The sequence below is a fragment of the Apaloderma vittatum genome, unplaced genomic scaffold (assembly GCF_000703405.1).
Source record: "Apaloderma vittatum isolate BGI_N311 unplaced genomic scaffold, ASM70340v1 scaffold15839, whole genome shotgun sequence".
Classification (NCBI taxonomy): Eukaryota; Metazoa; Chordata; class Aves; order Trogoniformes; family Trogonidae; genus Apaloderma; species Apaloderma vittatum.
The window spans coordinates 1-12,800 of NW_009735941.1; the positions used below are offsets into that span (position 1 = coordinate 1).

At 39.0% G+C, this 12,800-nt stretch overlaps 1 protein-coding gene across 1 annotated transcript; it reads left to right on the top strand.

The window, feature by feature from the left end:
- Positions 1-264: 264 nt before the first annotated feature.
- Positions 265-10,219, top strand: SPATA5 (spermatogenesis associated 5; the record flags this gene model as incomplete). Its single annotated transcript, XM_009876796.1, has 8 exons — positions 265-396; positions 991-1,148; positions 3,265-3,323; positions 3,811-4,449; positions 6,903-7,032; positions 7,660-7,716; positions 8,552-8,675; positions 9,964-10,219. Coding segments are annotated over exons 1-8 (1,555 nt in total), but the record flags the coding sequence as incomplete, so codon positions are not given.
- Positions 10,220-12,800: the final 2,581 nt, after the last annotated feature.

Genomic DNA, 12,800 nt, shown 5'->3' on the forward strand with positions numbered 1-12,800 from the left:
CTCCCAGTGGTGGTTGAGATGGGGTGGGAGGTAAAACAAGCGGCACCGTGTTAAGGTGCCTCGGGGATGGTGCCATATTAAAGCAGGTTTCCTCTCAGGAGGGTCCCTGAGCTGCCCTCAGGGCAACCCAGCCCCCTCAGGGCTTGGGAAGGGTTTTGTGAGTTGTTATGGATTATCGAGCACCACAAATGCTTAATTAACACAACAGGTAGGGGAAAAAAAATAATGTGGGATTTTTTTTTTTTTTTTCCCCACATTCTGAGAATGTTAGGAGATGATAAAGTTCCGAAAATGCTGCAAAGAACCCTGGCCCAGCTGTCCCTGAGCAGCATGAAGTCTGCCAGTGTCTGCATCGGCCGCCCCATCTTGCTCACCTCTGCTGGGGGGCGACAGGAGGTGAGACTCTTCCTTGGTCCTACAAGTGCTTTTTGGGGGGGTTTTCGGTGCGTTCCTGCTGTGTTTGGTAGGCACCCAAATGGAACGCACATTAGGGAAGGCGGGGAGCGTGCTTTTCCACGTTTTCTCTGCTATGTAGTTATATCTTGAGTCTCGGTACTAGAAAAAGAAATCCATGCTCTGATATTTTTCCAAGGAATTTTTAAATGGTTTGTGCGAAGATCTTCAGTGTATGTTTCATTGCAAAGACTAATATAGCTATTTACCTTTTCTTCATTTATTTGTAGCATTTTCTAATCAGCACAGTGTTGCTTATAGAACATGGGGAGTCCTGGTGCCATTTTATCTCCTTTGTAGGCAAAACGTAGCCCCTTCCTTCCCGAAAAATCATCTTGGATTGTTCTTTAAGGACTTGGTGCCACTATTACCTTAATCTCTGCTCTACCAGGTTTTAATATAATCCTTTTTCCCCCTCAGCCCATGTTTTCTTGTAACAAAACATTTTAAGCTTGAACTGGAGGACTGAAAATGGTAGCAGAGGGGGGGAAAAAAAAGTCAACAGCTGACAGTCGTTTGCTTTAAAACTCCCCCTAGGTGTGTACTGCTTGGCCCATCACAGGTTTTTCAGGTGGCAAAGTTGGGCTGAGTGAAACCACTCGGAAGAACCTGAAAGTAAATGCAGGTGATGACGTGATTGTGCAGCCTGTGACCGGTGCAGTCATCCAGGCAGAAGAAATCCATGTAAAGCTGAGGTATGGAACTTGTTGTGACCTAGTGATGTACTGTGAGCTGTCTGCTTTGCTCTGTACAGGCTCTTAACTCTTAGAAGATGCTTTTGTTCTCTTACTTTGATGGAACTAGTATGTCAATTGCTGTCTGAGAAGGTCTTTTTGAGAAGTCCTGTTGTTGGGTGAACTACTATTTGACAGCTTGTTGAGAGTCAAGTGTGTTTTGTGGTTTTTTTTTTAACCACTTCACATCAAAACTTCATATCTACATGATTTTGTGTTCTGTTTTCATTTATTGCAGTATTATTTTAGGATGGGAAACTCTGAGGTATGGTTTTGGTTTTTTATTGAAATGGATGGAGAGAAGGGAGCAAAAGGTACAAATCGTAGTTGTCTTGAAATCATGAATGCTTTAGAAAGTAGTAGTTGACTGGTCTGTTGAACCACTTAGTGTATTTCTCCTTCTCAGAAGATTTCACAGAGCCAGTTGATAGAGAATCTATTATAGTTATTTCCTAAAGCAAGTTATTTTACAGTTGCTATTTTAAGTGTTGCTACATGTAAAGTTCTATAAATAAACTTCCCTATCATAGCTCTGTTTTCTAACATGGTGGTATTGTCCATTTTAAGAGGGAGAGGCTATTTTCCAGTGTAATGACTCATAGAAATACTGATGAGACAGTCTTGCCTTTTGTCAGTAAAAGGCATGCCCTCCATGCCTCTCCTCACCAGAAAATAACAAGAAGAATACGTTTATTAACTTCTGTTAATAAATGGTTAATTTTATGGTCAGTTTAATTTTCTAGGGTGTTTTACTGTTTTTACATAGTGATTATTTGTAGAGGTGGTCAAAACCACTAATTTCATTAAAAAAAGACCCCCATATTTAATTTAATGATTAAACCTAGTATAAATGTTTTCCCATTTTACTATGCAATGCGTTATTTTTTCAAGCTGTGACTTCTACTGAGACCTAACCTAAAGATTAATTTGGAGGAATTGCATGTAACTTGTGAAATATTTATTATCACTGTAATTTTTTTAGTGACTGTTCCACAGCCGGAGTTTTCACTTGCAGCCTGTTAGGAGTGAGGCTCTGAGGGCTGTTGTATATACATACCACCAGATCAAAAGTCATGTAAGTGACTTTTTCCAGTATTACTCGTAGAGATAAAACATGAAAACTGTAATTGGTCTGTTTTAAACATACTAGTTGACTGCAAGCTGTAGGGCTGTTATGTCATATAAGAATATAAATTATTAAAAGAATAAATGGAAATTCCATCATTTGAGTGCTGCCTAGGTTTCCAGGTGCTTTACAGGTGTGTAGTTCATTCTTGGCAATTTAATACCTTTGGGGAGTTGTTTGCATGCATAATTGAGCTTTTTGTTCCAGTTAAAAAAAAAATAAAAATATCAATCTCCAACCTCAGACCCTCAATAATGTGATTGAGTATGGGTTTATGATATTTTTAAGAGCTCTTCTCTAAATTAGCATAATACCCCTCAAAAGTTGCTTTCTTGATCCATGGAATTGAGACACATGTTCAGTATTTCTGGGTTTAGAGCTCCCTCAGGTGATCACACTTTTATTTGCAGCAGCTGTATCTGTTGTAAATGGCTCTGGTGCTTCTGCCGTTAAGCTCCGTGCTTTTTTTTGCTGTGCAGATATAAGGGCTTACCGAAGTTGTGGATTCAGGTCTGCAAAATTTGAGTAACAAAACCTTTATTTTGCTGTGAAAACAGAAGGGGTAATGTGGGGCTTGTACAGGTTGACTAAGGGGAGTAATGACAATGGCTGTTCTGTCTGGTGAAATGAGTAATGCTAAATGTAATTTATGATATTGTTTATTACACCATGTTGTTTGGAAGAACTGGTGCAAAATTTAAGATTTGTGCTTCTTTTGTTACTATGTGTTGCCTGTCATCAGAGTTAAGATGCTACGATCTGAAGTCTGCAAAGTGCTCATAAATATTTTCAGTTTGTGGCATTAAGTCAGATACTGTGAAAATAGGTGGTGTAGGTGGGAAATAGGTCCTTGTACCTTAGTGGTGTGGACTCTGTTTTGGTTTTGAAGTAGTTACTTCTTGGAAAGAGTTGATTTATTTTTTAATATTTTTCCCCTCCTTTCTACTGCAGGGACAGAGATGCCACCGTTAATGCCGAGGAAATGTCTGTCTGTCTACTCAGAAATCTAGGTATAAGTTGTTCCTTTTTAACTGTTCATTTTTTGTAGCAGATCATAAAGTTTGGGATAGAAAAGCAAACAGTTTCCTCTGTTGTTTATCAAGGGCAAAATAAAGAATGGTATTCTGCTGACACTTCTTTCAGGAGTCTGTCTTCTTTGGGCTGAACTATTTTACTGTTCTGTAAATATTTAATTTGCATTAATAGTGATTTTATTCCTTCTATCCATTATACTTATTGTTGGTCCTGTTTAGCAATCACTACTGTGAACTTCTGGCCAGAGAGATTACATATGATTCTGACAAATGTTTATTCAGTACAGTGTGCTTCTGTACAAAAGCATTACTTAAATTATCTGAAATTACCAACCTACCTTTTGTTGTGTTGATATATAGCACTCTCTAAGATGGCAGATCAATAATTATTCTCAGAGAAGAATGTCTGAATTGTATTGCTGCTAAATGAAATTGCAAATTTCTTTTTTTAATCTCTTCACAGATGGGAAAGTAGTTTTACCAGGGAACCTATTGGCTTTCAGTTTCTATGGCAGGCTTTGTAACATCGTGGTGATCAAAGTGAAAGGCACGGACGGTGTGGAGCTGACTGCCCAGGGCAATGCCACTTCCAGTGATACGCATGAGCCAGACCTGCAAACGCCTGATTTGGAGACCAGTTCGTTAGATTTGTCTTTGCAGCTTAGCAAGATGAATATGGATGACAGTCTAGAGATTTTATCCACGAGCACGCCGAGCAAACCGGTGGATCCGAATTCACCAGTTACACCCATCTCTGCTGTGGCAGCTAGTGGTCAAGACTCTGGTCGGGGAGATAAAACGTACAGTGAGGGAAATGGTGCAGACTTCTCCGTGAACGGTTTTGAGTTGACTGGGAAAGGAAGCAGTGAGGGACTCCCACTAACTGGCAAAACTGGAGCAATAAGCAGTACAGATGTTTTTTATTTTATTTCTTCAAGAACTAGAATCAGTTTTATTGAAGCAAGGACCAATGTGGCTGAAGACGGTGATTGTCAATCCCGAGTCACCTATGATATGATAGGAGGCTTAAGCAGCCAGCTCAAAACTATCAGAGAAACAGTTGAACTGCCCTTGAAGCAAGCTGAACTGTTCAAGAGTTACGGTATGTTGCCTAGGTGTTGGTTTTCTTAATTTGTTATTCGTTTGTGAGCTGGTTTTTCTTTCATCTGACTTGATTTTTTTTAAAAAAAAATACCCACACAACAACACTTCCCTTGCCTATCCTGTTGAATAACCCACAACCAACCAAAACTCAAAGACAGCAAGTGAACAACAGAAAACCCACACCACCTGCAAACAACCCCTGAATTGTATATGATGCTTCTCTGGTATAGTTGTGTGTCCAAACTATGACAAATTGTTTTACAATTGTACAATATGGATACAATTATGATCACCTTGTGTGAAAATAGAGTGGGGAAGAAATCGGTGTCTCTAAGAAATATTAGGTATACCCAGGCAATATTTATAGCAAATGGGAAGGGGTTTGTATATGTTCAGGCATTTGAGAGGTACAGATATTTATGTTGTTTTAATATTTGAATTTGCTTTCTTAGAGTCAACTAATAGGATTTTTTAATTTGAGAAAAGCTTGGATTAATTCTGGATTTTTCCTTGAGTGTTGTGGTGTTCCTGCAAAGTTCTAAGCAAAGTGTTTGAGGCTGTTCATTCCAAGTGCTTGGCGTGTTTAGTACGGAATTACAGGGTAGAAAAAGTAACGTGATTAATGTTGCTGCATCTAAGATGGTATCTAACATCATTTATGGATTTAGAGGTTTCTCATGACAAAGACAGAATCTTGTGCTGATTTTTTTATCACAATGAATGTATACCTAGAGCAAGCATGTCTGCTCACTTTACTTGTCTAAGTGTGCATGACTGTGAGACAAGGCTCTTGCCTATGAATGTTTATTCACTATCATGTCTTTGGGGCTTTTGATCTCTTTGTCTTAATTCTTCCTGAACGTAGTCTTTGGGAGAGGAGGTGATTTCAGTGGCACTATTTCCATGAGACACAGGTGACTCTTTCATTGCATGTTGGTGTGTGACCAGAACGTATCCATGGGACGGTATGAGGCATCTCAGTCGATTAGAGGTGGTGCTGATAACACCAAGGTCGTGGGTTCGATCCCCTTTTGGTCCCCATGTGTTGCCTGATCTAGTCGAGAGGCGTCCCTGCCCATGACAGGGAGGTTGGATTAAATGATCTCTAAGGTCCCTTCCAGCCCAGGCCAGTCTGTGATTCTATGATCTTCATCTGCCTGGGGTCCAGCTCCATCTGATGACCTTCAGCCTCTACATCACTGCAGGGTTCTGTGTTAGCTGGAAGCTGGCTTCAGCATCATCCTTCTTCATATTTGGTACCTGAAGTGCTTGATCAGAATCTGTTTTAATGACTTGAGGGATGTTTCCTGACCAACCTTTAGTAACTACACAAATGCTGAGAGCCCTCGTGTGCTCACTGTGAGACCTTCGCTTCAGTAGGTCTTTCTTGCTAATATCAAAAACACCACATGAGGGAGCAGCTCATGCTCTAATGGACTGTTGTGAAGTAACCTGTCTGTAAGGGCACTTTATTCCTGTCCTCTGACAGTTAACAGATATTTATATTTTTTAAAAAATATTTATTACTTCCTAAGATTTGGGCTTTCTGCCTGTGCCAGCTGTCTTGTTCACAGTTGCCACTGGGATGTGACCTGCCCTTCCAGCATCATTCCCTGCCTGGTATTGCAGTACCCAGCCCACGTTTCTTCTTTCAGCAATGTTTCAGCAATGTCTTTTTGTGACAGGGTCAGTCCTTTGTCCAGAATTTATCTCTTTTTGCCTTATTTTTCATTCTTTTATTTTCAGCTTTATACCCATTTAATTTGGCTTTGCTGGTCTGAAGCTTTTCTTAGTTCTTGATCTGCAGTCATCATGTTTCATGCAGTTATCTATAGTTTTCTGTCCAGTTTTAACTGTATGCAGTGGTACCTTTTCTTCTGGAGTACTTTATATTCTCTATGTGTATGTTTTTGTATGTTTTGGTTCTTAATCTTTGTCATTAAGAGGCAAATTGATTCTTATTATGTGTATTTTTCATACTATTGCATAAGTATTTTTGAATCCAGGCCCAGTATATCTTGGAGAAGTGGTTTTCTGATGTTTAAAATTAGTAATAGTGATGCTGTGGGAATCATGAATCACTTCATAAAGTGCATTAATGGATATTAGGTACTTGGTGCAAGAATTGTTTGGTACAAGACCCCAAGCAAACACTGCAGTGCATTGGGAGAATTATAATATTGAACTACTGCAAAAAAATAACGGTTTACAGAGGTGCATTTTAAAGAGAATCGTTTGGAGTTTAGAAGCAAAAAACATAGCTATGTCTCAGTGTTTTTGCCACTTGGAGCTTATAGATTTATTAAAATATGTCTCTTGAAGAAGTTAATGCTGAGGTCAAGTTATAATCAGTAATAACTGGGACAATGAAGAGTGTGAGTGCAGGTTGGTCAGTTCAGGTTGTTCACAAATAACTTTCTTTTCTCTTCGTGTGCCTGTGCTTGTTTAAAGGAATCCCTCCTCCTAGAGGAGTGCTCTTGTATGGCCCGCCAGGTACTGGGAAGACTATGATTGCCAAAGCCATTGCAAATGAGGTTGGAGCTCATGTTACTGTTATTAACGGTCCTGAAATACTAAGCAAGTAAGTCTGCCCCGTTTCTTTTCATTAATTTGATGAATACATGGGCCCAAAAGCTGTGCTGGCGTCTCTGTGTTGGCGATAGATGTAGAACTGGCTGTGGGATATCTGCCCAAGAGAGTCAAAAACGAACTCAAAAAATTCTCTCAAGCAGGTCTCATGTTTCTTCTTGTAATCAAAGACGCTGACTGGATTTGGCCAAGAAATGTGTGTAAGGTGTGGACTACGTTTAAAGAGGGGACTAGAACTGCATCTACAATTATGTGTGTGTTCTGCAACAGGAATGACTTCTAAAGCTTATTTGAAATTAAGAAAACACTCCACAGATAAATGTCTCCAGTCAACACTTTTATTTCTTAAATATAGATAAAATTATTTTTAACATAGAAGAGAGAAGCTTTCGCCTTTAATCTTATTTTTTCTAGTTAGAAGATGGTTATGTCTTTGCCCATGTCCCATTTAACCTTAATCTCTTGTCCTTATAGAAATAAAGATTCTTTTAGATGTGCGTACACTTTGAGACTTGGAAGTGGTATGCTATGTCTTTTTGGAATGTATGACCAGTAGTTTTCCAAGTTGCCTGGAAAAGACCAAAAATCTTTTTCTATTAAAATATTTTAATTATTATAGGTTTTATGGGGAGTCTGAATCAAGATTACGTCAGATATTTGCTGAAGCTTCTCTGCGGTATGTTCTTTTGGATCATTTTTTTCACACTCACTTATTTGCGGTATTGGTTCCAGCGTTAACGTTCTTGAAAGAAAAACATTTGCAAGAATCTTTGAATTGTAATTTTTTCCTGCAGCTGTTTTGAAAAGGAAATAAATTTGTTTATATAGAGCTTAACTAGGAGGAAAGCAGTGAAATTCTAGTATGCTTATTAAATGCTTTTTGGACACTGCCCTTTTTAAAGGACTGTTACAGATGGTGCCAGATCACTTGATCTGTATCATTAGTGCATTATAAGCTTATTTCAACAGATGGAAGCATGAGCCAGAGTTTTACCTGGATCCAAAATTTTGTCTTTTTTTTTTCTGTACTTGGAACCTGATGCAGTGCTGTGAAGTGGTGTTGGTACTGGATATAGCATGCCTCTGAATTAGGGTGGCATTCTGCCCAAGTTTGTTAGACCTTGTTAAGGGAGAGCTTAGGCTTCCCGACAGTCAGTTTTCCAAAGTCATTGGCAAAAGACTAGTAGGAGTGAGAAGTAAAACTCTGTATTTTTACTCATAAATGGATGCATTTAGCATTAAGTCTTCGGGGGAGAGTCACAGAGAAGTTGATTGGTAGGTCATCTTCAAGGCATTAGTTATGTAATACTTTAATCATCTTAAGTTCCTCTTTGTATAACATCCTATTCGAGGTTGAAACTTTCAGTTGCCAAAAGGAGTGGGATGCTTGTTAGTTTTTGTAGGAACTGGACCTTTTCTGTAAACAGCCACCAGCTTTGCACTTCTCTGCTGTGATGTTTTAAACCTTTCTGAGCACTTTACCATTTTTTTTTTTACTTTTTTTCCCTCAGTCGCCCCTCCATTATATTTATAGATGAGCTGGATGCTCTCTGCCCAAAAAGAGAAGGGGCTCAGAGTGAATTTGAAAAGAGAGTTGTTGCTTCATTGCTGACATTAATGGATGGCATTGGCTCAGTAAGTAGACTGTATTGGCACTATTATTGTAGATGAGGACAAGCTGAACAAATTAATTTGGCTTTTTTACTACAGTTGATTTTGGAAGTGTCCTTCAGGGGAAATGAAAATAGGCTTAGGTGAGACTTAATGTAGTAATCTAATGCTTTATTGGATGCTAGCAGAAAATATAGGAGGAGAATGTGTCTGCTGTGACGTTAAAACTAAATTTTCTTTCATTTGTTGTTTTTGCCTTCTCTTATGTGTGTAGTTCCAGAGATAAAACTGAAATTCTAGAGATAGCTCATCATTGAACTAAACCAGGTGTTTTTAATTGCTCTGAAATCCAAGTCAGGAGAACATTCCTGGTGATGTGTAGGCTACATTATTCAAGGCAAAACCAGTCATCTCAAGATTGCCATGGTAATATTTATGACATATAAACAAAAGTCTGCTGAAGAAACACTAAATTTGATTGACTTGAGTGCATTATGGATCAGGCCCTTAAATTTTGCCACTATGTCATCTTTTATTTTATGATTCTTAGCAGGAAAGATGCAAGAAATCTGTCTGCAGTATGAAAATGAGTTTCTGCTGGTTATGTAATCTGGAAATTTCTCATTATTTTCCTGTGTGATAGATGGAATTGCCCAGCCTGGAGTTGTTCACAGGCAGAATGTGTTTTCTGATGGCAAAGGCTGATGGATATTCGTCCTTGAGAAAGTGCTTCATTCACAAAAAGAGAGTGGCACTGTGGGAAACCTCCTGATGATTTTGCCTCACTCTAAAAGGGAAAAAGGAGGGAATCAGTTAGGGGTTTTGACTTTGCTTTTCCTACTGAACCTTCAGAAAGCTAGATTACCCTTATTTCTCTGTTGGTTTTGATACATTAAATGACTTGTTTCCCAATCTTGTTTATTCTAGGTGTGCTGGTACTTTTTTGTTCTTATGCCAATGCTGCCTTTACACTCAAACACTTATTTTTCTTGGTGCTTACTTGCCTGATTTAGGAAAGCAGATTCTTGGTAAATAAAGTAGGAGACACTGGAATGAAAGCATCTTGGAGTAAAATTTCTCTTGTATTATGAGCGTGCAGCCTACAGTATTGCTAAATTGCTAGTGGGACTAAGTTGGACAGGATCACTTGTGGGGTGTACATATTCTGAGAAGGTGACTTAGTTCTTTCAGAGTTAACATCACGATTTTAGTTAGTGTAAGACTTGAGAAGTAAGCGAGAAGTATGATTGTAAGCTGTGTGGCATTTAATTGTGTCTGAAAATTGATTTTGTGCACTGTTTGTTGCCTTCAGGAAGGCAGCGAAGGGCAGCTCTTGGTACTTGGAGCCACGAACCGTCCTCACGCGCTGGATGCGGCACTGCGCAGACCTGGGCGTTTTGATAAGGAGATAGAAATTGGAATTCCTAATGCCCAAGACCGTCTGGACATACTCCAAAAGCTTCTCAAGAGAGTTCCCCATTCGCTCACAGCAGCGGAGTTGGCGCAGCTGGCTGAGAGCACCCATGGTTATGTGGGCGCAGACTTGGCGGCCTTGTGCAAGGAAGCAGGTAGGACTTTTTGTATCTTATTTAAGATCTTCCTTTTGTCTTAGTTTGTGCTACAAAATCTTGAAACAGCAAGGTTTGTTTAATTTTAATGTCCAAGAAAACGTAGCCAAGCATGTTAATATATGAGGAACGCCAGCCTGCTTCTCTGCAGATCAGAAAAACTCTTCAAGTATTAGTACATTTTTAAAGGGGACTATGAAAATTAATAAGACTGGGAAATCCTCTGTCCCAGGGGACACACAGTGTGTGCCTGTATCGAGCTGTGCTGCAGAGCTGAGAGAGCTGGGGAGCATGCCCTGAGCTGGGGGCTGGGAAGTGTCCCTCAGTCTGTACAGACATATAACCCTGGAGGATTGTCCATGCATCATGCAGCCAGGGTTCAGCCTGTTCTAGGGAATACTTAAACACGAGTTCACTTTTGTTTTTGTTGGATGAATTTTTAAAAGCACGCTCTATTAATTCTTGCGTTTCACTAGAATGTGCCTAACGCCGTTTAAGTGTTGGGCCTTAAATCCACCCGTGAGCAGCCCTTTAAAACAGTCCAGTCAAAAATACGACTCTACAGCTTTGCTTATGCATTTTTGCTCCCTCGTAGTGTGCAAATATATGTTTGCTCTATGTGCTGGCTAATTTTATTTCCTTTGGCCCTGGGACAGCTTCCTCTGGCAGCGGCACAGCACATGCTTAATTCTTGCATCAGAATTAACTATGAAGATGACAATAGTTTTATTTAGGGGTGATGGCATCTGCAAGAGCAAGGTTTTTATTTGGCAATTCATAGCGTTTTTAAGAGTTAACTCTCTCATGTGGATTTGCAGACTTCTGTATGGATCAGGAAGAATAAAATCTGAACGGACACAGGTTGTTCTTTTCTATAGCACTCTTCTGTTGGCTTCGGTTATGTTTTAAGCTCTGTTTTAAGTTAGCAAGCATACTTTTAAAAAAGAATATATACAAACAACAACAAAAGAGAGAAACTAAGTTTTGGTTTTTGTTTTAATCTTCCTTCCTCTATGTTTTTGGAAGCCCATCAGTCTGTCTGTGTCACATAGTAAATACTTAGCTAATGTAATCTAAAAATTACAGGGACAAGTGTTGCGGTTTCAATTCCAAACATGACCCAGCCTAGACTTTACTTGTGCATGTGTGCATCAATTCTGGGCACTTCATAATCCAGCTGTAGATATTTACCCATTTCATTGAGGGTCTTTTCGAAAATATATTTTAAATGTCCTGCAAATTGAGCATTATGTATTATTTAGAACCACAACTGATGGATCACAGGGCACGCTTTAATTTTGGAGCTTTGTGTCCAGAATGACAAAGGAGGATGTCTCCTTTCTATTGATCTTTCCTGAATTGACAGGACATGATGCTGAATTTCTTTGTCACTTGTTAACTTGGAGTGACCTCTACTGGGGAGAACACAGTCCAGCGCCATCAAATCTTCGCAGAAGCAGCTCTTTCAGTTCAAGTATTGCACAAATGGAATTTTAGTTGCTTGTGGTTAAGGAATGTTCTTATTCAGATTCTTTTTTTCTGATTAAGCTCTTGATAACTGTTGTTTTTTAAAGGTTAGATTTTTCAATACCTTGTAAAAAAACCGTCTTTGCTGGAGTTCAGCTTAGAAAAGGCTGGCTTTTGGGAGCTAATGTTTCTCCTCAGCAGAGCAAGGTTATTCCATACGGCCAATTTTCCCGTGTTTTGTCTAGTCTTGTTTGTTGTTCCAAGCAATGGGCTTCTATTGCTTCACTTAAGAAACTGTGCCGCAGGCCAAGATAGCTTGCTGTCCAGGAATGCTCTCTGATACTCAGCCTACGTTTTCCTTGTTTAGTTGTATCTCATTATTTCTATTTACATCCTTGTATAACACGTTCAGTCTCCCTTCATAGTGTTTACACCCTTCAGCTATCTCTAAGCTGTTCTCATGTCCCCTACCTCCTCATTCATTACTGAGCCAAACTATAAATATTTAGCTCTTTTAATCTTTCCTCATAAATAAGTCCTTCCTGCCTTCTGAGAAATTATGTTACTTTTCTCTGAACTCCCTCCAGTTTGTCAATAACCTTTTGGTAACGTAGGGCTTGGAACTGAACATAATATTTCATATACGTTGGAACATAAAACATGATATAAACATACAGTTAAGACTGCTGGTGCATGCTGCTAAATAACCAAAATGCTTATTACTTGGGCAATATCTGAGATAAGAGGTCTTCTGCAAATTTTAAGCCTACTTGTGCTGCTTTTACATAGAATGTGTGTTCAAGTACAGGTGAAATGTCAAAACTCACTTGGAAGGAAGAATTTTGAACTCAGAATTACATGTTCTGTTTTTGGTACAAGGTTATTGTTGCTTGCTGATGGTTTTGTAGTAATCATATATAGGATACTCTTGAGTCCTGATCATATTTATATAGGTATAAAGGTATTTATATCTTGGAGTCCCACTTGTATCTTTAGCAATTTCTTTTGTGGCTGGAAAGAGTTAAAGTTTAACAACTAAGTTTATATTCCTGATACAAAGTTTAGATAATTTCCAAAGGAATTATCGTTCTGTATCTTTATACTTCAACTCTTT